The following is a 26,106-nucleotide window of genomic DNA, read 5'->3' as shown; positions in this document are numbered from 1 at the left end:
TCTGAAAACTTACTCCTTTTTTGCCATTTTTAAAGCCACAGTCTTAGCTTGGTCTCTTATTTAAGCCAAACACAAAACTCTAAAAATGAAAGTAAGAATCAAATGGAAAATAGGTGACCACCAAATCTCTCTTTAGGTTGGTTAATATCCCCAGCTGGAGCAAGAGAAATAAAAAAAATATCCCATTCTTGTTTGTTTTATTTAGATTCTTTTTTTTTTATATTCTGCTTTTTGGCACTTCAGTGTACATCAAAATGGATTACATTCAGGTACTACAGGTTTCTTCTAGGACAAGTTGGATGGTAATCCTCACACATGGATGACATCATAAGATGGAGCCCAACACGTGTCCACGCGGGGTCCCCCTTCAGTCACTTCTTTTCTGCGGAGCCGTCGTCTCGCGTTTGTGGAGCTCTGCTTTTTTCGCAGTGTTTTTCTTCAAAGTGTTCCAACTTTGCCTGCGCTGGGGTCTCCCTTCTCCCTGCCTGGTAGTTAGTAGGTGGTGTGGTAAGCTTTATTTCCCTTCTTTGCAATTGATTCCCAGCATGTCTTGTTCCTGGTGTCTGCTGGACACCGTTCGCAAGACTGGTACTTTTCACTATGGTGCTGTCGGGTTTTACCAGTGCCCGCAGTGTTCGCGGACCATGTCCATGACGGACCCGCATGAGGTTTGTATCCTCTGCCTGGGGGCATCGCATGATGACCGGGGGTGTCGTTTTTGTGTCCAGATGACCCCCAAAGGCTGCTGCGCCCGGTTGGACAAGATGGAAAAACTCTTTCGTTCCAAAAAACCTTAACCTTCAACTCCGACTTCGGGGGCGTCAACTCCGAGAGGCTGCGGGGAACTGATGGACACTGTCCACTCCCCCTCTGGAGAGAGAGGCTGGCGATCTGCTGTCCTTGGTGTCTTCATGCTCCAGGACATCAGGATCATCTCCATCCTCCTTGGCACCTGGGATAGACTAGGCCGAGCACCGAGGGAAGTCACGGAAGCATCATCACTGGTCACCATCTTTGCATGGCACCGGGCTTGGCCCAGCACCGGTTCCAGCTGTAATGCACCTGAAGCGACCCCACAGGAAGGAGGCATCGACCTTAATTGAACCCAGGAGTCCCAGGTGTTCCCCACCGATTTCAGTGCCGGGCTCCAATCTGAGGGAGATCTGGGTGACACCTCCTCCTCCTCGGTTTGTTCTGTCCTTGGTGGACTTCTGAGAGGAGTAGGATCGGAGGGTGCAATTGGTGGTGATCTGAGCCCTTCGGGGTATCGAGCCGCCGGCCCCGCCGGTGCTTCCACTGGCACCGGAACCTTCACCCTTGATGCTGACACCGCTGCTGAAGCACCTTGATTTCCTTTTTGGCATCCTTCCCACGCAGCTGCTGCTGGTTCTCGGGGTTCCATCGATGCCCCCGCAGCTATCACTGCCTCCTCTGTCCGGGGCAATTCTCATTGTGGGTTCCTCTGAAGAGGAGGGCCGGATGCAGCCTGCGGCACCATCAAGGCTCTTGGTTCCCTGACCGGCATTCCCTGGTCCGGTTCTGGGTCCTTTGGGGGCCGCGGTGCCTTCAGTGCCCAAACTGAGAGGCCTGTGCATGGGCCCTCCACTGGTGTCTCCGGTGATTTCTTTTTTTTTTTTTTTTTAATTCTTTATTTATAAGCTTTTAATGAATTACAAATCAAAGATTTATAACAGAAATCACAGATGTCATATCGGAAATGAAGTAAAAGGAAATTACACCAAAAAGAAAATTTATAATATATGACTTCTTACTTAATACAGTCAATGATTCTAGTAACAAATCTTAATGGGGACAGAAAAAGGGAGAATTTTTAATCAATTAAACAAAAATCTTAGGAAAAGGATTAAGAATACTGTGGCATGCTCACCTACTTTTTTAATTATGTCTCTGGGGAGGACGTGGGTTGTTTTTTAAACTCAATGAATCCTGCCAGTTGTTCTGGAGAGAAGAAAATATTACATTCGTCTCTCCTTTTTACTAGACACTTACAAGGGAAACGTAATAAAAAGGTATATCCTAAAGCTAATACTTCAGCACGCAAATTTAAAAATTGCTTACGCCTTTGTTGCGTTGCCAAAGCTAAGTCTGGAAAACTTTTTACATTTGAATCATGTTTTCAAATCTACCATACCCATTGTTATTTATCGCTATAATATGATATTGATATCAAAAGTTTTTCCTTCTCTTGTAACTATCTCTATACCATGTTACAGTTGTACGTTGTTATTATAGTTTTATAGTTATATGTAAAGCCTGTTGTCTTATAGTTATATGTAAAGCCCCTTCCGTTTGGGCATCTCACTGTTTTATGTAAACCGGAGTGATTTGTATCTGATACAAGAACTTCGGTATATAAAAATTAAAAATAAATAAATAAAAATACAATTGGATATTTCCTAAAATAAATTTTCATAATCTTATTTACCTCATAATTTGTAACTAATGATATCAATAGAGTACCTTTATCAATTACAGTTAATTCTGAGTTTTCTAGGAAATTCGTCAAATTGCATTGAAAAGGCTCATTTGACCTATTATTTTTGGAAATGGGTAAAAAATAACAAGTATTTATTACCGGCATATCTAAATCAGAAAAGCCCAAAATTTCTGTGAAAAATTTCTTAAAAGTATATGGAGTCTCTCCAACAATGCGAGGAAAATTTAATATTCGAAGGTTTAAACTTTTAGAGTTATTTTCAAGTAATTCCATTCGCCTATCCAGTCTTAGTCGGTCTTTAGCAACAGTGGCTTTGAAATCTTTCGTTTTTTCATTTTCTTTTTCCAATAACGTTACCCTTTTATTTGTCTCAGTCAGTTTCAAATCCACAGCAGCCAAGTCCTGTAGTTGTTTAGCATTGGCTTGATTCAATGTTTGGTAAGCATTTTTCATCTCCAGCCTAAACCCTACAACCAAATCCCAGAGTCCTTGTAGGGTCACACCGGCTGGACTAGGGAGGAGAGGGGGGGAAGAAAAGTCCCTTACACCGCTGATATCTCCCCTACCTGCTTCAACGAGCGGCTGAGGGTTTTCAGCGATTCCTAGGGCTGGTTGTACTGGCAGCGTCATTTCCCCCGCAGCTATCTCCCCTTCTCCTGCGGGTTCCGTAGCACTGCTTGTAGCCATCGTTGTACCCATCCTTGGTGTGTCTGGGGCAAGACTCCTCTCCAAAGCGGAGGTGACCCCGGAAGCATTCACATTTCCCGGGTCAACATCGCCATCTCCTCCGTCGTCTCTCTGTGCCGGCAGCCTTTTGTGATCGGGGCTCAGCGACGCCTCCTCCAAGAGCGCAAGAGGCTCTCCCTCGTCTCTTTGCCCAGCGGGATCATCGGCTCCTGGACGCATGGGTAGGGACAAAAACCGAACTATTTCTTGATGGATTGGTGAGGGTAGAGGTTCCATTGGAAATACCCTCACCTTTCCCCTTGCGTTTTGGAGGCATAATTTCCACTTCTTCAAGAAATAAAGAGATATTTCGCTAAGATGTTAAGAGCGTCTCTCTCATGCCGCCATCTTAACCGGAAGTCCTACCCCGTCTCCGGTGATTTCTGTGAAGAATATGCCTCATATGACCTGTGGAGGGATAATACCTCCGAGTCCTTGTCTGATGACTCTGGAGATCTTCTCTCAGACCCGTCTCCTCCAGAGGAGTGATGCCAGTACCTGCCTGAGGACTTAACCTTTGCGGGATTTGTCCGGGCCACGGTAGAAACCATTCCATTCTAACTTCTGATGAAAGAGGATGCTAGACATAAGAGCTGGAGGTTCTCCAGTTCGTTGATGCCCCTAAAGAAGTGCATGACATCTTCAAGGAGCTACTCCTTAGAATTTGGGAACACCCCATCTCTGTGCCTCTGGTAAACAGGAAGGCAGATGTGATTTATCTGGTGCAGTAGACCTTGGAGTTCAAGAGGTGTCAATTTCCACATCAGTCTGTGGGTGGTAGTCTACGGGCCGAGAGCATAGAGTGCTGGATGCGTTGGGAAGAAAGGTGTTCCAGGGCACCATGCTTATTGCCCGTATTGCTTCCTACCAGTTATATATGACACAGTATTCTCGTAATATCTGGAAACAAGTTCAGGAGTTATCTGAGCATCTGCCCCAGCAGCAACAGGACACTTTTATGGCTCTTGTCCAGAAAGGCTTGTAATGTGGCAAGCATGACGTGCCCTCTACCTGCAATGTATTCGAAACGTCTACTAGGGTGGCGGCAGCGGGCATTGGAGCCCACAGAATGACCTGGCTTCGAGCATCAGATCTCCAGCCAGAGGTCCAGGAGAAGCTTGCGGACTTCCCATGCACTGGCAAGAACCTTTTTGGTGACAGTCAGTGATGCTGTGGCTCAGCTGAAGGATCACCATGAGACCCTCCAGCATCTGTTGGCCAGTTCATTGGACAATCTGTTCTCTTCCAGGAAATCTTTGCAATAGGACTTGCAGAGGTCCTTTTACCACCAGAGGAGATATTATCTTCTGGCTTCCCATGCCCATGCTCAGAGGGTGCTCTAGAAAGCAGTGGAAACCTGGCCTCAGCTGGTGCTGCAGCCGAGTCCCACTATGGGATTTTGACTAGCTGTGGGGGAGCATAAGCCAATCGAGTATACCCTCGATGCCAAACCCTCTGGTCGGAGGTTGGCTGCGGTTCTTTGTGGACCTTTGGCCCGGTGTCACCTTGGACTGGTGGATCCTCTCCATAATTCAATGAGGGTATCAATTCAACTTTCTAGGTGTTCCCATGGATAGTCCCCCATGCCCCTCTTGGGGTTGGTCCTTGCATCAGGAAATCCTCTCGACAGAGCTCTCCACCCTCATAATGGCTGGAGCAGTTATGGGGGACTCCGCTCTATTCTGCACCTGAGAGCTTTGAACCGGTTTCCAGGAAAGTTCAAAGTGGTCTCTCTGGGCACCTTTGCTCCCTCGATCTCAAGGACGCATACACCCACATCAAAATCTTCTCCAGTCACAGGAAGTATCTTGAGTTTGTCGTGGGCAAGAGGCATTTCCAATTCAGGGTATTGCCGTTCAGCCTAGCCTCAGCCTCCCGTGTCTTCACCAAGTGCCTGGCAGCAGTGGGAGTACACCTCCACCATCTAGGCATGCAGGTGTTCTCCCTACTTGGATGACTAGCTGGTTAAGAGCGACTCCAAGGTGGGGCGCTTTGGTCTCTGCACTTGACCGTTCGGGTGTTGGAGTCCCTTACCCAAAGTCCCATCTGACACCGTAGCTGCAGTTGAGCTTCATCGACGCCCGGCTGGACACGGCTCAGGCCAGAGCCCATCTGCCCCACGATCGGGCGCTTGCACTGGCATCCTTTGCGAGTCTGGTTCGCCGGAGCCGTCAAATTTCCACCAGCCTCATGCTCTGCCTTCTGGGTCACATGGCAGCCACTGTCCATGTTACCACCTTTGGCTTGCTTGCATATGCGCAGGGCTCAATGGATCCTGCTATCCCAGTAGAGGCAAGCCACCCAGGACCTCCATGTTTCCATTCGTGTTACTCTGCCATTGCAGGCCTCCTTGACTTGGTGGGAGAGTCTGCCCAATTTGGAATAGGGGGTTTCTTTCCAGTCTCCCCCCTTCCCAGATTGTACTCTCCATGGATGCGTCGACTCTGGGGTGGGGGCACCCATGTGTAGGGCCTCCGCACACAGGGCCTGTGGTCTGCTCAGGACGCTCAATGCTAGATCAACTTCCTGGTGCTTTGAGTGATTCATTATGCTCTTTTGGCATTTTGGGATCGCTTGTTCAGCAAGGCGGTCTTGATCCAGACTGATAACCAGGTGGCAATGTGATACATCAACAAACAGGGAGGTATGGGATTCTTCCTACTGTGTCAGGAAGCGGTTCAGATTTGGTCATGGGCTTGGTCTCAGAACATGCTGCTCCGAGCCATAAACCTTGCAGGGACTGAGAATGTGGTGGTGGCCTTCCTCAGTTGGGCCTTCCGACACCATGAGTGGTCCCTGAATCTGGCGGTGGCAGACCGGATCTTCCGCCTCTGGGGAACTTCAGACATAGATCTTTTTGCCTCCCCCTGCAACAGCAAGGTGAAACAATTCTGCTTTCTGTACAGGGGGGATGGCAAACAAGCCACAGATACCTTTGCCCGCCATTGGGGCAGGGACCTCCTGTACGTGTATCCTCCGCTTCCTCTGGTGATGACTCTCCTGAAGCTCCAGCAGGATAGGAGAATCATGATCTTCATAGCCCCTCATTGACTGAGACAGATCTGGTTCCCGCTGCTGTGGGAGCGCTCTGTCAGGGACCCGATTAGTCTGGGGACTTCCCCTGACCTCGTCACGTAGGTTCAGGGCAGGCTGCGCCATCCTAACCTCAGTGTGTTGTCTAATGGCCTGGAGGTTGAGAGGCTAATTCTGCAGCCCCTTGACCTGCCTGAGAATGTTTCTCTGGTCCTAGTAGCCTTCAGGAAGCCTTCCACCAGGAGGTCTTATGGCCTGGAGGAGGTTTGCTATGTGGTATGAGAGTCACGGGTTAGATCCGTTCTCCTGCTCTACACCAAAACTGCTTGACCATCTGCTGCACCTGTCAGAATCTGGCTTAAAAACCAACTTTGGGTACACTTGAGTGCCATTGGTGCCTACCATCAGGGGGTGGATAGTTCGCCCATTTCTGTGCAACCCAAAATGGGGCGCTTTAAGCGGGCTCTGCTTCAATTAAAGCCTTGATTTTCTACTTGGAGCAGACAGCAGGCCACAGGCAGTCCACTCAACTCTTCATTTCGTTTGATAAAAACAGATTGGGAGTTGCGGTCACCAAGCAAACCCTGTCTAACGGGCTGGCGGATTGCATCTCCTCCTGCTCATTCTGTCAGAGCCATGGCGACTTCGTTGGCCTACTTGAGGGCAGTCTCTGTGTCTGAGATCTTCAAGGCTACGATGTGGAGTTCCTTCCATACTTTCGCTGCTCACTACTGTTTGGACAGGGATGGCTGACATGATAGCTCCTTCGGCCAGTTTGTCCTCTGGAATCACTTCCAGCTGTAGAACCCAACTCTTCCTGCCTAAGGCCCTTTTTCATAGAAACATAGAAACATAGAAACATAGAAATGACGGCAGAAGAAGACCGAATGGCCCATCCAGTCTGCCCAGCAAGCCTCACACATTTTTTCTCTCATTCTTATCTGTTTCTCTTAGCTCTTGGTTCTATTCCCCTTCTACCCCCACCATTAATGTAGAGAGCAGTGATGGAGTGATGGAGCAGTGATGGAGTGATGGAGTTCAGGCTGTTTCCCAGTTATCAGGCTGTTTCCCAGTTATCAACACCACCTGTTTTGTGCCCGTTGGCACCTGGTTGGGTGCGTGTTGGTCTTGCATGTATTCTGGAACAGCTTGTAGCTAGGGATTCACCCATGTGTGAGGACTACCATCCTACTTGTCCTAGGAGAGAGCAAAGTTGCTTACCTGTAACAGGTGTTCTCCTAGGATAGCAGGATGTTAGTCCTCACGAAACCCACCCACCACCCTGCAGAGTTTGGTTTCTTCTCTGTTTATTGGTCCGTTGGGTTGGCGGGTGGGTTTCGTGAGGACTAATATCCTGCTGTCCTAGGAGAACAACTGCTACAGGTAAGCAACTCTATTTCCTTATCCCCACAGGGCTTACAATCTAATTTTGTACCACAGGCTGTATCTTTACACTATTTTTTGTGCAAAATATCTAAGTAGGATGAAAAAGCATCCATCTTGACACTTTTCTCAGTAAGACTTGGTTCTCTTTCTTAATTTAAAAAAGAGACTCATGCTCCTTCCCTGCTGCTTAACTTGCTATAGAGTGTCCCTATACTTCATCAGAACTCAGGTGTCTGACCCTAGCCTGAATTATTCATGTGCAGTGTGGGTGGTGTCCACGTTTGAGAATTTCTGAACTGTAATGTTTCTCCTTTATTGCCATGTGAGAGTCTTGTTATACTCTGCCTCCTTGCCTTAAAGAAAACCCAAGAGTCACAGTTTTACACCATAGATACAATATTGTTAACAAGAGAGGAGGGAACTGTCCCTGTAAGTTCATAGTACCTCCTTATGTTGAGCAGCTGTCATGACAAAAAAAAAATATGAAGGTTGGGAAAAAAAGTCTCTTTTAGAAATCATTTAATTGAGTTAGTTAAAAATTAAATAATTATGTTTTATTATTATGAATTCATTTATTCTAATACTTGGAATAAAAATAAGAGAGAAACAATGTGGTTATTTTTTCATGGAATTAAAATGATCTGGGTTCAGTAGAGAATGTGTTATATAGTTGTGCAATATTGTGAGACTCTGGTCACTGAGAGTCATCAGGAATAAAGATATAACAGATGTTGCAATTATTTGGTTTAAGTCTGCTTTATTCACGCAACAGAATATCTACAAAGGCCCAAGGCCACTCCAAGCTTTAACAAAATGAGCCTGTTTCAGATTCTTGGCTCACAGGTTTTAGAACAGGGGTGCCAGTAATCTTCATGACCAAGTGGCACCCCATGATTATAAAGATATGATTTTGGTGATTGTAATATATTGTACCACACATATATCTTGGTCCCACTTTTAGCCTGAGGCAAAATAATTTTCTTAGTGTGAAATTCAGTGGAAAGTGTTTCTGAGATTTACATATGAAATGTTGATAGCTAATTTGGTGGACAAATTGGATACAATTAATATTCAGGAGACATATTTACAAATATTTGGTCTAAGAACAGGTTTATTTGCATATTTTGGTTACCAAGCCAGAATTTTTGATGGCCCTGTATCACTGGGGTTAGGAACCCCTGCTCTAGAACTTTCTGTGTGGCGTCCTTTTATTCCTACCTCTTTCCCAGGCTCCATCCACCGATCCCCCATGCTAACTTACAGTCATTATGATGTTGTTAAAGAGTTCCCTTCAGGAAGAAACTTTTTTTTTAAAGTATCTGACCAACATGGGTGTAACTCAATACCCCCTGTTCTAAGATCTGTGAAATGGGCTGTGATTCTGCTGTAATACTAGGAGAATGCTAAATGAAAGTTTTTCTTCCATTTCATGCACATCCTGCTCCCTTGGGATTAGACATGTTGGTAACCAGATGATATTTGTGACCCAGACCACATACAGGTCTCATGTGGCTCAAACAACTCCCTTCTGAAACTAAGAGAGCTTTTGAGTTTGTAGCAGGGGTTACTTTTCTGAATGATTATCCTGTTCATAGCAATTATTGTGCAGAGAGCTATGGTTCAGATGAGAAGCCCCAACAAAGAACTGGCATAGATTTACTGACTGGCTCCAAATCACCCAGGCCATGGAACAGGTTGAGTCGGTCCTGGTTTTTACCTCTTTGCACTTCCTTCTCAGAGAGGCAATAGGGTAAAACCTAAGAGAGGCTCAGCCTTCCCAGATGACATGGACCTGGTTCATAGCCCCAAGGCAGGATGGTGCTTTCCATTTTCAGGCAGCATGGCTGAGAGAGAACCCCCTTGAAGGGTCTACCCAACATGGTGATGCTTATGAAAAGAGACGAAAAAATTGCTTATAAACATTGCAGATTGTAAGGGTAGCAGTCAGACAAATGGCAATTCCTACAGGTAAAATTATGCCACACTGGGGTAAGTTTGTGGACTTGCATCATTTTTATTTTTTGCTTATTTTAAGTGGGTTAAGTGTGGTAAATGCTTTTTTTCTTTTTCTTTTTTTTTTCATACACTGGTTTCCTCTTGCTTATTTGAGTTTCTAGCTCAATCAGAGCCAGGCTGTATTGAGCTATGGTTCCATGAACGTTCACAACTGCTCAGGGATTCTCCTCTATTTTGTAATTCCTCTCCTTCTTCCCAACCCCCCACCTAGCCCAGCTTTGCAGTGCCTGTCCTTGGCCAGGAGCCACAGACAGTGACTTCCTCTGGAACCCAGAGGAAATAGTTCATGACTAAAAGGAGACTGAAAGTGTGCAGTGGATTGCCTGGGGTAACCTCATTCTCTAACTTACCTCTCATTGCACCAGTTGTAATTAAACTTATTGATTTCATCTATTTTTGAGGGTGGAGATTACTTTGGGACATCATAAGCCAAAGAATAGGACATAAAGTTCAGTTCATTTAAAACAGAACTACTGACACTATGGTGTCATCCACACGTACCATGTTGTCTGTGCAGGAATATGTGAGTCACAACTTCCCTTGAGGTCCATGGTACTTTCAGCAAAATGATACAAGCGAATTAAAAGCCTATGGCAATGTTTTCATGACTATGGTTTCTGCTATGAAAGTTGTGCCCAAAAAAAAATTGGCTCACAAAAATGTTTATTCAGATATATAGAGACACATTTTGATGAATTTTAATGAGCAAATAATGTCGGAGTTAATGTTTCAGCAGAATAATCTTAACTTCCAGTCAATTCAATTTTTTTTTTTTTTTGTAAAACAATTTTTATTGAGTTTTAACAAAGAAAACAGATAACAACACAGAGACGGGTGTGTTCAGAGCAGTCAATTCAATTTAAGACTGCATTCCACAGATTACTCCACTGCTCCTCTGACAAGAGGTGGTACTGATAGGGCAATGTATAAAGCCATTTCTGCACATAAAACAGTCTTTAAAAACTGCCTGCCCTATTTGCAAGTAAAGTTACACACATAGGGGCAGATTTTAAAAGCCCTCTGCACGCCGAGCCTATATCCTGGGGCTGGAAAAAAGGGGTGGGGCATGGGCGGGGCATGGCCAAAGGCCTCCGAAGACCCACTTGGCCGGTGCGCGCAACCTACGCCTGCCTGCAACTTAAATAATAAAGGTAGGGGGGGGGATTTAGGTAGGGCTGGGGGGGCGGGTTAGATAGGGGAAGAGAGGGGAAGATGGGGGGGCGAAAGGAAAGTTCCCTCCAAGGCCTCTCCGATTTCGGAGCGGCCTTGGAGGGAATGGAGAAAGCCATCGGGGCTCCCCTAGGGCTCGGCCCGCGCAAGGTGCACAAGTGTGCGCGCCAACTCCGGATTTTATAACATGCGCATGGCTACGCACGCATGTTATAAAATCGGGCGTAGATTTGTGCGCGCCGGGTTGCGCGCACAAATCTACGCCCACGTGTAGGTTTGAAAATCTGTCCCATCGGCCTAGATTCATCATTCTGCATATTTATAGCAGAATGATGAGCTGTGCGAGAAAAAGGGCGGGGGTGAAATTGTGCAACTGGCCGCATCGCGGCAGTGCGCTTTCTCCCGCCATGCTTGTTGCCGGGCCGCACAGTTTCGCACCCATAGCGCCACGGGAAAAGGTATAATTATTTCCTGCGGTGCTGCCGGCGACAATGTAGAAAACATTATCGCCCTCAGAGCTGCCGGGACATAACTCTGCCCAAACCCCGCTCACACTCCTCCCCTTCCCCTAGTTTGCATTGTTCTGCCATGATTTTATTTATTTTATTTATTTATTTAAGTTTTTTAATATACCAACATTCAAGACGGTAGTCCCATCATGCTGGTTCACAAGAAACAGGGATGCAATTATAATAAACTTTACAATTTGAACAATCGTGCAGAAAAGCAGTTACATATAACAAGGAAATAAAAACTTGGAGTAAGAAGGAAAATGCAGATCAGATAATTATATATATATATAATAACATTGTAAGAGGTGGCTATTAATGCTATTACTAGCGAATTGTGTTGATTGATGGGAGTTAAATAATGTTGGAGTTAGGAAAGGCCTGCGTGAACAGCCACATCTTAAGTCTTTTCTTGAATGTTGAGATGCTGGGTTCCATTCTAAGATCCGGGGGAATGGAGTTCCATAAAGTTGGACCGGCTGTGGAGAAGGCCCGATCTCTAAGTGTAATGTGACTGGTAGTTTTGGCTAGAGGTACTTGAAGTGATCCTTTGTAAGCATCTCTTGTCGGTCTTGTTGAGCTGTGCAATCGGAGGGGGATATGGAGATCAATTGGGGCTAATTGATGGATGTTTTTGAAAATGGCGAGAATGGCCTTGTAGATTATTCTGAAGTGGATGGGCAGCCAGTGGAGGCCCATCAGGATAGGGGTTATGTGTTCTCTTCTCCTGGTGTTAGTGAGTATACGGGCGGAGGCATTTTGGACCATTTGCAGTGGTTTGGTGTGTGATGAAGGGAGACCAAGCAAGATGGTGTTACAATAGTCCAGCTTTGCGAAAATGATTGATTGTAGAATCGTTCTAAAGTCATGTGTGTGGAAGAGAGGTCTTATTCTTTTCAGCACTTAGAGCTTATAAAAGCAGTCTCTGGTGGTTTTGTTGATGTTAGCTTTCAGGTTTAGGTGATTGTCAATTAGAACTCCTAGGTCTCTCACTTGTGTAGTATTTGGTAAGGCTGGATGAGTGTGTGTGAGGGAGCTGTTTTCTGGTGTGATGAGTAGAAGTTCCGTTTTTGATGAATTTAGTATCAGGTTGAGGCTTGTGAGAAGCTGTTTGATATTTTGGAGGCAGGTTTCCCAGTGAGACAGTGTTTTCGCGAGCGACTCCTTGATGGGGATCAGGACCTGAATATCGTCAGCGTAGAGGAAGTGTTTGAGATTGAGGTCAGTGAGAAGTTTACATAAGGGTAACAAATAAATGTTAAACAGGGTAGGAGACAGGGATGAGCCCTGAGGGACTCCTACTGACGTGGGGTGAAGTGAGGATTCTTTATTATGAATCTTAACCTTATATCCTCTGTTGCTGAGGAAGGTTCTGAACCATGATAGGGCAGTGCCTGAGATACCTATGGCTGTTAGTTGGTTGATGAGAAGGGAGTGATTGACCGTGTCAAATGCAGACGAAACGTCAAGTAGGATCAAAAGGAAGGCTTGTCCTTTGTCTAAGCCTAGGATGATGTGGTCAGTCATAGAGATGAGGAGGGTTTCCGTGCTTAAGGTTTTACGGAATCCGTATTGTGATGGGAATAGTAGGTTATTGTCTTCAATGTAGTTTGAGAATCGTGAGTTTACCAATTTTTCCATTATCTTGGCTATGAAGGGGAGGTTAGCTATCGGTCTAAAGTTGTTAGGATCGTTTGGGTCAAGATTTGGTTTTTTGAGAAGGGGTTTGAGTGAGGCTAGTTTGAGGTTGTCAGGGTAGAATCCTTGTGTGAGGGAGCAATTTATGATGTCTGCCAGGGTTTTGGAGATAGAATCTGGAATTGATAGTAGTAGTTTAGCTGGGATGTGATCTGAAGGGTGAGAGGAAGGTTTCATTTTCCTTAGAATTCCTTGGATCTCAATGGATGAAGTCGTGTCAAGTTCTTCTAACCGAGTGTTGTTGATTGAGGGTTGAGGAGTGGTTAGTGGAACAGTGGGGTTAGTGGGGAGCTGAGATAGAAGAGTGTTGATTTTGTTGCTGAAGAATAGTGCTAATTCTTCCGCTTTCGATTGAGCTTGGTCATGTGCAATCTCTGATTGGTTTAATTGTGTGAGGTTGGCTACATCGCTGAATAGGGCTTTGGCATCGAATACAAGGTCGTGTATCTTCGAGGCGTAGTAGTCCCTCTTGGATCTTAAGGTGCTTGCTTTGTATTGATGCAGAGATGATTTGTAGATTGAAAGGGTGTTGGTTCCTGGGTTTTTGCGCCATTTAGCCTCATTTTGTCTTAGTTGGAGTTTGAGCTTTCTTAGTTCTGAGGAGAACCAGGGCTGTCTTTTGGAGGAGTTCTGGTGTGGTTTTTTTGTAATTGGAGGGCATAACTTGTTAGCTATAGTTTCGGTGATTGTATTCCATGATCAAAGTGCTGAGTTCGGATCTGTAAGGTCCAGATGGTGGAGTTGTGGTGATAGGTGATTGTTGAGGTCTTCTGGGGAGCAAGTTTTCCTGTATGTGAAGGAGGGCGAAGGAATGCAAGCCGGGCTCGTATCTTTTATAGAGAATGATGTTGTTATGATGCAGCCGATATCGCGTACAGTAGGGCGTTTTCACGTGCGATAAGGCCTTAACACACGTGATACCGGCACATCGCGGTTTGATGAATGTCCTGGATAGTGCCACTACATGCGTAACTTTATACACAGGTAGGAGAAATGTTCTTTGTGGCAGGGCTAGGGAGGAGTTGATGCTTATTTTTTTAACTTTGTTGCATCCTTCCCCCCCCCCCCAATAAGCTCTGGACATTTTACAACTTTATTGCACCTAAGAGATGAGATAATACACATCAAGAATGTGAAGTTTTAAAAGCATACGCATATGTTTTCCTGGAAAAGTACCAGCACAAATAATGTAGCAAGTGTAGGCCTGGATGTGTACTTTTCCTGACTCATCTTTTAAAGGGAACTTTTTACGTAGGAAAATTGGCATAGCTTGGATGTAAAAAGTACCGGCAGACTTCTGCGCACAATTTGAAAGTTGCCTTCTACCCTCCTATCCTTCTACTTATAATGAGGTTCAGAAAGAACGTTTCCAGCCGAATGGCTCATGTCTCATGTTTGTGAAGGGTCATCAAGGTTAAATCAAACTAAAAAGGAATGGAGGAGAAAACGAAGCTGCAAGTTGGCATCTTCTCCAGATTAAAATACTGCATTTATTTTATCTTCCTTTACTTCCCTGTCTAATCCCTGTTTCTACCTACAGAGATTCCAGTTGCTCCGCCCACTACAGCTTCCAGTAGCACCGAAGAACCTGCAGGTAGGTGTCTCTACTCATCTCTCCTTCCTATCCTTCTCGCTATCTCAAAATTATATATACTGTATATATTATTATTCTTCCTCTCTCTCCTGGAATAAAAATGAATTCAGATAATTTGCCTTGTAACCAAAGAAGGATCAAAATCAAAATAGCCACAAAAATAACTATTCCATTTATTTGTTTCATGAACCTTGAGTGCCGTGAAGACCTGGATGATTTATTCATTAGGCATTATTTAAAGTTTGGTTTGTTAACTTATAAATATAGAGGCCGATATTCAAAAAAAGCTGAGTGCCTAAATTTAGGCTCCTGTCAGGTACCTAAATTAGGAACCTATTTACAGATGGATTTAGGGGCCTAACTTTTCAGCTGAAAATGTACATAAATCCAAGGGATAAACACAAAAATAGATGCCTTGATCTTTTTCAATTGTTTTATTAAAACAGAGACGTGTTCACAAATTGCCCGACTCAGGCCGGGTTTCGCGGCTCAAAAGCCGCTGCCTCAGGGGCTTAAACACTCCACAGTTGTAATTAGAACTCAGTAGTATGATTCTCATCCAATATACAATCAATGATTGTCAGCAATGCATAAGATAACTGACACAGCTCCCTGTTTCTGATATCTGCTTCAGGAGTGCAGTCAGTGTATTTGCTTTAGGGACTGTTCCACTGCTCTTTAGATCATCTCTTTTCTTACTTTTCAAAACTCCCTGGTGGTCCAGCAGGGAGTCAGGAAGCCATCCCTGAGCCGCGAAACTCGGCCTGACTCGGGCAATTTGCGAACACGTCTCTGTTTTAATAAAACAAATGAAAAAGATCAAGGCATCTATTTTTGTGTTTATCCTGACGGCTATCATAGATCGCCTACCTCTTTGTTTTCTTGGACCACAAATCCAAGGGAACAATTTTCTATTTTAACTAGGCTCCTAAATTTAGGGGCCTATAAAATGGGCAGTGCCACAGGAGGTGTAGGATGAGGCGACAAAGTTAGAAGCTTAACTCTGATTTTCAGAATTAGGAACCAAATTTAGGAGCCTGAATCTAGGCATATGAATAGCAGGTCTAAATATAAGACCCTACATTTTAGGTACCTAAATTTATGTGAATTTTCAGCTAAAAACAGAGGGTAGCTTTCGAACAACTCTATATAATTCCATATGCACGCATATATGGCCGCAAGAAGATCTACTACAGTATTTTATAACCTGTGTGTATCAGGTACTGCAGATTGTAAAATATGCAAATGTTTACCTCCTAATATGCAAGTGTATGTTTCGTTATGTGTGAATATCTGCAATGCATTGAAAGCATGTACTTGAGCGCCCAAATTGACGGGCGCTCAAGCCAATGAAAGCACATGGACGGGCAGGCGGGTGTGACGTCACGGCGGGCGTCACGCCCGCCCGTCCCTGTGCTTTCATTGGCTTGAGCGCCTGTCAATTTGGGCACTCAAGCCAATGAAAACACATGGAAGGGCGGGCGTGACGTCGTGACATCACGCCCGCCCGTCCCTGTGCTTTCATTGGCTTGAGCGCCCGTCAATTTGGGCGCTCAAGCCCATGAAAGTACACTTTGCTTCGCTTCCAAGGCCGTAACTCAGCAGTCTTTTTTTTTGGGGGGGGGGGGTTAGCTGTCAGCCAGCAGTCGAGCTGGCTCTCAGGAGAACCGGGACTTGCGCGGGGGGGGACTGCTGCAAGCCGCTTTTGAGCTGGTTCCCAGGAGAACCGGGACCTGCGCGGGGGGGACCACTGCAAGCCGCTTTCGCCGCCGGCTGCCCCCTCCGGAGGGGGCTCGATAGTGGCTGTATTGATGTTGACACACTCCTCAGTCACACAAATTCTAAGTATTGTTGCTGACATATACTGAATGAAATTTTCTCCATTAATGGTGCTACGTGGCATGGCAACAGTAACAAAGTAAATATACATGATACTTGAGGTCACAAGTTTTAAGTTAATGAACAATACTGTGACTTCAGCCCTGCAGGCATAACACATGTCCTGCTTAAATTGATTGCCCCTGAGGCAGCTCTATACACTAGAGCGAAACTCGGCCAGAGTCGGGCACGTTTTAATAAAGGGCTTTTTCCATCATCCAATTCTTGTTTTCTTCACGGTAATTATCAATGTACAAGTGAGAGAGGTCCAAGCATCACACTAAATTTTCATTAGGATGTATTTTTGTAATAGTCTTGGATATGCATCCATCTGTAATCCCCTCTGGATCCAAGAAGTGATGCATTGATAGATCAAGAGAGCTACTGGCTATTCTTAGTGGTGTTTCAGAAGAAGATCCATTAAACTCGTGGTATGCATTTAGTCAGTATACCTTGTAATGTAAATAGTAACTAGGGTTGCCAGCTAACCTTAAGTCTGTAAGGAAAGCAGCTTGTGGAAAGGCCCACGAGTCATGGTACTCATTCTGTTGCCACCTGACGCAGCTCAGGATGCCAACTTCCTAGCACCACCGAGTGTAGCCTCTCATGCCACCAGCCTGCTTCGGTCCTGGACATCCATAGGTGTGCGCACAACTTCTCCCTTTAAAGGACCCACGGTGAGAGAGACTACTTAGTACCTCTTGATGATGTCATTCAGCCCTTACTATATAAGGGCTCCACAGACTGTGCTCCAGTGCCTCAGCAACAACTTAAGCAAGATGCAAATGCATAGGCAAGGGTCAACTTGCTGTGTAGTGCATGTTGTTGCTTCATCTCTGGTTCCTGCATTCCTGGCCTTTCCCTGTCTCTCCATCCTAGCCTTGCTTTGTCTCTCCATGCCAGCCTTGCTTTGTCTCTCCATGCCAGCCTTGCTTCATCTCTCCAGCCCAGTTTTCCTTCTCAGCCCCTCTTGTCTCGCCTCTCCACCTCTCCTTGAACTGTCTCCTGGACTTGACCCTTGCCTGGACTTTGGTCATTCTACTTGCCACCTGCCCCTGACCCTTGCCTATGCATTTGCACCTGCCTCCTGCCTTTGGCTTATGCTATAGCCTCAGAGACTCTTACCTAAGACCTGCTGACCCACAGAACCCAAGATCTCTATCCAAGGGGAAAGGGTTTGGTATAAGTGAAGCTCCTAGTCTATCTCTTTCCTGCGTAGCTCCACCAGCTGTCGATGAGATCCTATGGGGCCTTCCCTGTAAGTTGAGCCAATCTCACCACAGCATCAAGGGTCTACAGATCTTACACAATTCTGATTCATCCCCATAGCATTTATGAGTTTCTGTACCCATTTCTGAGTGTGTAGCAGGATTCTATATATGTGTGTGTGTAACCCCTGGGCTGGACGAACCCAGATAGTGGTACCATAGACCATATCTCAAATCCCAGTTTCAAGTGGTAAACTTCTCATAATGCTAAAATATCTTAAACTGTAGGTTTCCCTGAGCAGGGGGAGAAAGAATTTTCTAGGTTTTTGCATTGCAACACTTAATTCCCAGTTCAATGTCTTGTATACAGCAGTGATGATCACAGCACAGATAAGTGTTAATTACTATGCAGTAGAAACACATTGAAAGCTGTCTTGGTTTCCAACAATATTTTTACTGATATGTTGTAAAATGATGAAGTAGTCTTTACAGCTAATTGATTCACTTTTGGATGGTACAAGTGCTGTTAAATAAATTTGTGACTTCTCATTTATTTATTTATTTATTTATTTACATAAAAAGTAATAAATAAATAAATGAGAATTTATTTAAATAAAAAATATTTAAAAAAAATAATAATAAAAGATATTTATTTATCATCTTGTTTTGTCATCTTCCTGTCATCTCATATCTTGCTTAAGTTTAAAATGTTACAGTTAATTGATGTAGTCATTAAGTTGATGTTTCTCCCTTCCCATTGGTATAGGGTAAGTTGATTGCTTCCCTCCCAGTGTAAGTGAAGTATCAAAGATGGAATTCATTTTACACAGTCCTTTATCTCCTACCTCCTCCACATTGTCTCCTTAATTTCCTCAGGATTTGGATCAGCTGGTCATTGATAACATGGAATCATCTAGTAATCTTAGCTTCATCAGTTCAGCGATTAGTCCTTGATTGGAGCCTGAGGATTGTATGTTCACATTCTGAGGCACATGCTTGTGAAAAAAAAAACCTCTGCTGTAAGCACTACTATCCCTACACCAAGAAATAAAAGCACAGAATGGTGGCAAAGAAGCCCCTTTATCAGGAGCCTTACTATTGCTGACGTTTTATGCAAGACTTTCCAGATGCCCTAGCATAAGTTAACATGCCTCAACAGGCCAATACAATGCAAACATGTGGCCCACAGGAGAATGGTCAGGGTAAATTATTATCTCTGAGTGCCTGTAGATTCCTGCACTGTTTAAACAGCACGGTCGATACTCCCAGCTTCATGAGTGTGGAATATTTACTTTTCACTCAGTAATATTCATAAATTAGAAATTTTATATGAAAAGTGATGTATGTAACCTTAAGCTGAACTCAGAGCCCATGACTGTGTTCCATGACCCACCCTCTTCCTAGCCAAGTGTCTGGGAGAGTGAGGGTGTTGTGTGCTAGTAACCCTTCACACCAAAGCAAATTTCAAGCTGACACACTTGCATGGAGAGGAAGAATAGTATATTTTGGCATGCTTTAATAATATGTCTGTAAAATATGTAAAGTATATCAAAATTATATTGGGACTGCAGCCTGGTGGCCAGAACAGAGTTATGAAAACTGAAATCTCTGGGTCCAGATCTTCTCCAACCATTCTTTTGAAATCAGTTTAGTCCTTTGAGCAGGCATAGACTGAGAAACATAAAATATGATGGCAGATAAAGACCATTCAGCCCATCCACAACTCCTGATCGATTTTACAATCCTGTCCTCTTACGTAGAGCTCCTCTGAGCTTGCCCCTTGCTTTCTTGAATTCTAATACTATCCTTCTCTTTACTACCTCCTCTGAGAAACTGTTCCATGTGTTCATCACCTTTCTCATAAAGAAAGATTACTCCTGAGTCTCTCCCCTTTCATCCTCTTCCCTTGTTCTGGAGTCTTCTTTCTGTTGAAAGAGGCCTGCCTCCTATGCACTGACCATTTCAGTAGCTGTCCTCTGCATTGACTTCATCTAGTGTGTTCTCCAAATGAGGTCTCACCAGAAACTTACACAGTATTACTTCCTTTTTCCTGCTGGCTACTCCTCTCCCTATGCACCCAAATATCATTCTGGCTTTTGCTGTTGTCTTATCTACCTATTTGGTCACCTTGTGATTACAAGTTATGATCACCCCTAAAACCTGCCCCATTTTGTGCGCAGAACTTCACTCCCTGTACTGTGCTGCTCCCTTAGGAATACACTTTCGAAGGGGTTTCATACATAAAAATGCAATATATGTGCATACATTCAACGTATGCACATACAAACAATTTTAAAAACAGGCCGAGTATGTGCGTACTGATGTGTTCATGCGGGAAAGTACACATGAGCAATGTGGGAGTGTTTGGGGCATGTCGGGGTGTGGTTTGGAACATTGCTATTTTATAATGACTATATGTGCAAATGTCATCAAGAATTGGAGTGCTTTTACACTTGCTATTTAATGGGCCAATTTCAGATTTCATTGTCTTTTTTTGGACCTGGCATTTGGCGTGCTGGCTTCTCCTGGTGAGTGGAAAGGGCAGCTTGAAAGAAGTAGAGGCAGAGAGTGTGGGGGAACATCGTTGTCATTGCCCATAAGTTTGTTTGGCATCTCTTTTAACTGTTTTTCTTTTGCAAGTCGGTCTTTCTGTGTCTGATCCAAGTGAGATGCATTAGGCTGGCCAAGCCTCGGGAGTAACCAGTATCCAAACATGGAGTGCAGGCCTGAATTAGAGTGAAGCAGCCCTGCGAGATGCTCGTTTCCCTTGCCCAGCAATGGCTGGGCATCCTCATGACCTGCATTCTGAAGTCTCAGGGAAAAAGGGAAGGAGGCCTTACAGGGGTGGGAAGAGATGGAGGGGTGGCTAATTTGCCCCACACCCAGGGCCAACAGTTGGGGGGGGGGGGCCGGCTGTTGTGCCATTGCTGATGGTTGTGGTGGTGGTGGCAGCGGCGGCTGCTGGCCACCTGTAGCCGGCAGTGCTGCTTCATCAGCAGAAGGAGTCAGGTGCTGTTCCTCTTCTTCCTCTTCATCCAAGGAGAAGCAGGTGGTATCCGAAAAAAAGAGAAAAACGTGTATAGTAAGCTGTCAGGTGATGTGCAGCATCATACAAACTGTTAGCGTGCATTCCATTTATGAAAGGGGTGGAGGCAAATGGATGTGATCCTTTATGTAGGTCACCTATCTGCTATAGGGAGTTGTAAGGCCATGTATTGTTTCCCTGAGAAAAGTAGGCTTCTAAACAGCAGTGCTTTGCAGCATGTGCTTATGTAGTGATAACAATTTTGAGATAGGCTCACTGTCAAAGAGATAGGTATTGGAGCGTGTCTTGGTTTGCAACATACCAATGGCCATGATGCTGCCACAGGGCAAAGGACCTTTGCTGAAAGGAAGACAGATATTCCCTGGTAGGCATTTTGAGTTGGCCTGTGAGTGCATTAAAAGTTGTGCTTCATGACATAGCAGGCCATGACCCAGGGGTTCTGCTGTGTTCACTATACTGCTGGATGAATGCCTATGGCCTCTAGAAGGAAGAAGCATTTTGTGCATATACTTCCAGCTATTGTCTGATACAGGATATTGTTGAGTGACAGTGCAATAGTGGGGCATTTGATGGAAGCAGCAAATAGACTGTTGACATCTCCCTGATTGGCATTTAGGGAACTTAACTCTGGCCTCCTGCCTGGCATGCAGCTGCTGCAACCAGGCCCCTTCCAGGTGGCACAGCTCCCAGACCGCCTTCTTGAGGTCCTTATCTATACAGTTGAGAAGTTGGAATAAACATTCTTAGTTAAATGTTGCTGCTTCTGTGATCTCCTCAGTGCCAGTTAAACCGTCACTGTCCATTTGGGCTCCCCTCTTGCAAAGCTTCTCACAGCAAACCAGATTTTATTGCTAATAGCTATAGCCTTTGCTGCCCCTTTATTCTGTGCCACCACCCGTGGAGTTTTCCTAGTTCCATAAGAGAGTTAGTGATGTCTTTTGAAGCTCCTAACAGGGCTGTGCTGCTCCAACAGCTGTGGCTATGGGGCTGCAAACTGCCGCAGTGTGCCCATGTGAACCATAACACAGGAAACCTTTTTCCAGACTTCTGTTGAAACCTCCATGAGCCTGCATTAAATTCATACAGTTCTGCACAGGTATCCAGAATACCCTCATTTAAAAAAAAACACCTTTCCCCCAATTCCCTCATAGTATTTACATCCAGCCTGCTTGCTTCGCCGACGTGGGCCCCGCGGTCTGGAGGCGGCTGACGCTGTTCACGCGGCCAGGAGGCCGAAATTCTTCTCTTTCCATATGGCCTGGAGGCTGCCACTAATGGTCCTCCTCTGTGGCGGGCCAGCCGCTGCCCGCCGCTGCCCTCTACACAGCCTGGGAACTGCTGCCATTTTCCTTCTTCACGGCCCAGGGCCACTCCTGCTTCTTCCTTGCAGCTAGGCCGCTGCCAAAGCCTCGCCAGCAGCGCCGTCCCTTCCGTGGCCAGGAGGCCGCTGCCATCATCCTCTTCTGTGGTGAGGAGATTGCTCCGGAGCTCCTCTTCATGTGGCAGGGAGCCGCCATCATTCTTCTTTTTTTGCGGCAGGGAGCTGCCGTCTTCAGGGCCTACTTCCTTCTCTGCAGTATGGCTGCCGCTGTCCATGGTCCTGTCTCCTTAGGCGCGGGGCGGCATCTCTCCTTGGGATTTAAAGGGCCAGTCCTCCTGGCTCCTCCTGGTGTTGTCATCAAACCATTTCCTCTTCAGCCCTATAAAAGGGCTCAGCCTTCAGTTCTTCATTACCTTCGCAAGGAGTCAGTCATGGAGTTGGACTGCTCCTGGATCCTCCGTTACAGCTCTTCAGTCCAGGAGTCTCCGATATCCTCCTCTGCTTCTTCAAGGCACTCTGTTCTTCATGGGAATTCCCTTCTCTTCATCTGTGGTTCCTGATCCTTTGTCTACATCTTCGTTCCATGTTTGGTCTCTCGCCAGATCCTAAGTCCTTCTCTTCAGATGTCTTCGTCATCCGACCTGCCTGATGTCCTCACCTTCAGATCTTCCTGAACTCCTCGCCTTCGGATGTCCTGTCTTTCCTAAAGTCCGTTATCCAGTTGTTCTGCCTCTCGGAGCCTCCTCAATGCTCTTGGTTGAGTGACCTGGGGATCCGAAGTCCAGATGTCTCAGATGTCTTGTTCTCCAGTTCACTCGACACCTACTTGATGCTCTTGACTGAGTATCCTGGGGGTTGAAGTCCAGATGTCCTGACATTCCAGATGTCTTCGTGTACAGATGTCCTCGTCTTCAAATTCCTTTGACGTCCTCATCTTCAGATCTTTTGCTGTCAAGCGTTCAGACCTTTTTGGCTCCTTTTTTCAGGGAAGCCTTCAGACTCTTTGGCTCTCATATCAGGGTAGCCTTCTTCTCGGATGTCCAGGTTCCGGATCTACCTCCTAGTGTGCTGCCATCCTCTGGTCAACTTCGGGATGACCTTTGGGTGCATCTTCCACGTTGGGTCTGAAGCCTTTGCTTCTTTGGGTTGGCCTGCATCGATCACGCTTGGTCACCAAAGATCTGTCCAGCTCGGTTGCTGCTACAAGTCTTGGCCGTATTTCTGTTCATACTGAGTTTTAACTCTTCTGTCATCTAGCCACTCATCAAGTGTCTTCATCAATGTTCCTGATGTCCTTCTCTTCAGCCCTGCCTCACCCTGTCTTCAAGTATCGTCTGATCATGTCTTCAAGTATCGTCTCACCCTGTCTTCAAGTATCGTCTCACCCTGTCTTCAAGTATCGTCTGATCGTGTCTTCAAGTATCGTCTCACCCTGTCTTCAAGTATCGTCTGATCGTGTCTTCAAGTATCGTCTGATTGTGTCTTCAAGAGTCCTCGACCTCTGTCCGTCCTGACGCATTTTGCCATTCCCGTATGGCAGGTCCGAAAGGGCTATCTAGTGGCCGGAGGGCTACCCCAGAGACCAGCATTGCGTTGTTGGGTCTCTTCTGATGCGTCAGGTTTGGAGGAGGTCAGAGTCCCTGGTCTTCAGCCTGTCTGCCTGTGCTTGGACACGTCTCACCTGCCTCGGTGCTTCTACGGACCTATCTGCAGTAGCGTCGTGGTCCAAGGGCACACAACTCTCCTCGGAATCGGGATCGCTCCCTAGCGCTCCCGTAACAGCGGTGGCAGTAATGGCGGCCAGGGATGGCCCTGAGGAGGAGGTGGGACTGGAGCCCATGCAAGGGCAAGCCAGCTCAGATTTACCCAGCCGGGAAGAGTTTCGTGGCTGGTTTTGGGACTTGAGAGAAGATATTAAAATTCACAAAAAAGAAATAATAGCCCTTATAACTGAGCTGAAAGAGAAATTTTGGATCTGGGACGCAGAATTAACGATCGGATATTCATATGGATGCACATGTGGAGGAACTGCGGTGCCTCAGGAAGGAACAGGAAGCCGTGAAGGTGGAGAGCAAGCGGTTTGCTGAAAAATTAGAAGATATGGAAAACTGCTCGCATAGGTGCAATCTGTGGTTTCGCAGCATAACTGAAACTCCAGAATTTATGGACTGTGCTGAGGTTGGTGATAAAAATTTGTCAAATTTTATTTTTACCCCAAAATGACTTCGATGGAACTTCTCCTCTCAAAATACAGATCGAGAGGGCGCCCTGCTCGCTGGGCCCCAGAGTCGCTAACAAACCATGAAATATAATTGTGTGCTTTTATTCGTACGCAACCAAAGAGCAGATTTTATTAAATGCCCGCAAAAAGAATATGTGGAGCTGGGAGGGCCACGATCTTTCAATGTTTGCGGATATTTTTCCCACCATGCTAAAGAAAAGAGAAGAGCTACGGGAGGTAACGGGCTTATTGCATAAAGAAAATATCCATTATAGGTGGCTATTCCCATTTGGACTGGTTTATGATTTTTGGAACTTCATATCGGATAAAAACACCAGAAGAGGAGGCAGCGATTTTGAAGGAGTTGGGCATTAAAGTTCTGGCGGTGCAACCTATACCATCAGTAAAACAGAGCCCAGAGGAGCCCCTCCAGTGGCAATGAGTGGTGAAAGGGGGTAGACGACTGTGACAGAACTCAGAAGGATCGTCCTCATCCAAAGAGGCCACATGAATGGACACACACACATACAGAGATGATGCAGTTTTGCTATTTTCTCACCAACAATCAAGAGTGAGCTGACTAGCCACGGACTATGTTTGAACATTACTATTGGTACACCTAATCTCCGCTCATGCTATGCTGACCCAGGGGGGAGATATGTTATCCTAAATGCCGCATTGGGGGGAGGGAGGGGAATTATACTCTTTCATAAGTATCTGTGCACCAAACTCTCACCAGGAGTCCTTTTTTGTTACTCTTGGTGAGGTTTTGATGGAAAAAGTGGAAGGGGTAATGATTATTGGGGGGATTTTAATACTACCTTAAATCTAGTCCTAGATAACTCCATCTGCCATAGCAGTACCCCTAGCAGAGCAAGAGATGCTTTAAAAACTTTGATTTCACAGGGGAGCTTAATAGACGTGTGGAGGTCCAGGTATTCTAAATCGCAGAATTTTACATTTTTTTCTCATATATATCAGTCATATTCCCGCTTGGATTTCTTTTTGATTGACAAAAGTGTTATCAATAGGATCCTTCAGACAGGGATAGAATCAATGACCTGGTCAGACCATGCTCCAGTATGGTTTACCATGTCTTTGTTAAATTACAACCATGTCCAGCCATACTGGCGACTGAATGACTCCCTACTAGAGGACTCTGTTTGTCCTTAAGTTAGAAAGCATTATACATGTTTATTTGGAGTTAATAGTTTTGATGATATTTCCCTGCCAGTGCTGTGGGACTGTTTGAAAGCTGTGGTATGGGGTTATCTAATTTCTAGAGCTACTTTCGTTAAAAACAAAAATCTAAGGGAGTGAGAGCAGCTTTTACATAACATAAACCATTTAGAACTGGAGCATAAACGCTCCCTCTCCACCTCTGTTTATCTCTGTGGCAGCTATTATAGAGGCTAGATACAGAAGCTATTGCACACTCCTTACTGCTTACATGCCAGAAATACTTTGAGGGGGGGGGGGGGGTAATAAGGTGGGAAAACTGCTTGCACCGAAGCAACGCAGACGGATAGTGCAGAATAAAGTGATTAAAATCAAGGATCCAGATGGGAATATATTAACTGATAATAAAGACATTAGGCAGAGGTTTCTACAGTTCTACTCAGCTTTATACATTGCTGATTTGGACATTAGTTTAGAAGATATTCATAATTATTTAGGTCAGAGAGCTTTGCCAGAATCACAGAGGATGCCTTCAATAAAGAGGTGATGCATATAGGGAAAAATAACCCATGCTATAGTTACACAATGTTAGGTTCCATATTAGGTGCTACTACCCAAGAAAGAGATCTAGGCGTCATAGTGGATAACACATTGAAATCATCG

At 45.3% G+C, this 26,106-nt stretch overlaps 1 protein-coding gene across 2 annotated transcripts in view; it reads left to right on the top strand.

The window, feature by feature from the left end:
- The window catches only part of NTN1 (netrin 1), a 649,091-nt gene that overhangs the window by 352,594 nt on the left and 270,391 nt on the right, over window positions 1–26,106 (top strand). For both annotated transcript variants that reach the window (XM_029600330.1, XM_029600331.1), the window contains exon 5: window positions 14,537–14,590. In XM_029600330.1, coding sequence (XP_029456190.1) covers window positions 14,537–14,590 — 54 coding nt within the window. The remainder of the gene's footprint in view (window positions 1–14,536; window positions 14,591–26,106) is intronic.

Source organism: Rhinatrema bivittatum, chromosome 4, assembly GCF_901001135.1.
Source record: "Rhinatrema bivittatum chromosome 4, aRhiBiv1.1, whole genome shotgun sequence".
NCBI lineage: Eukaryota > Metazoa > Chordata > Amphibia > Gymnophiona > Rhinatrematidae > Rhinatrema > Rhinatrema bivittatum.
The sequence above is the reverse complement of the archived record's forward strand: the minus strand, read 5'-3'. Positions and strand labels throughout refer to the sequence as shown.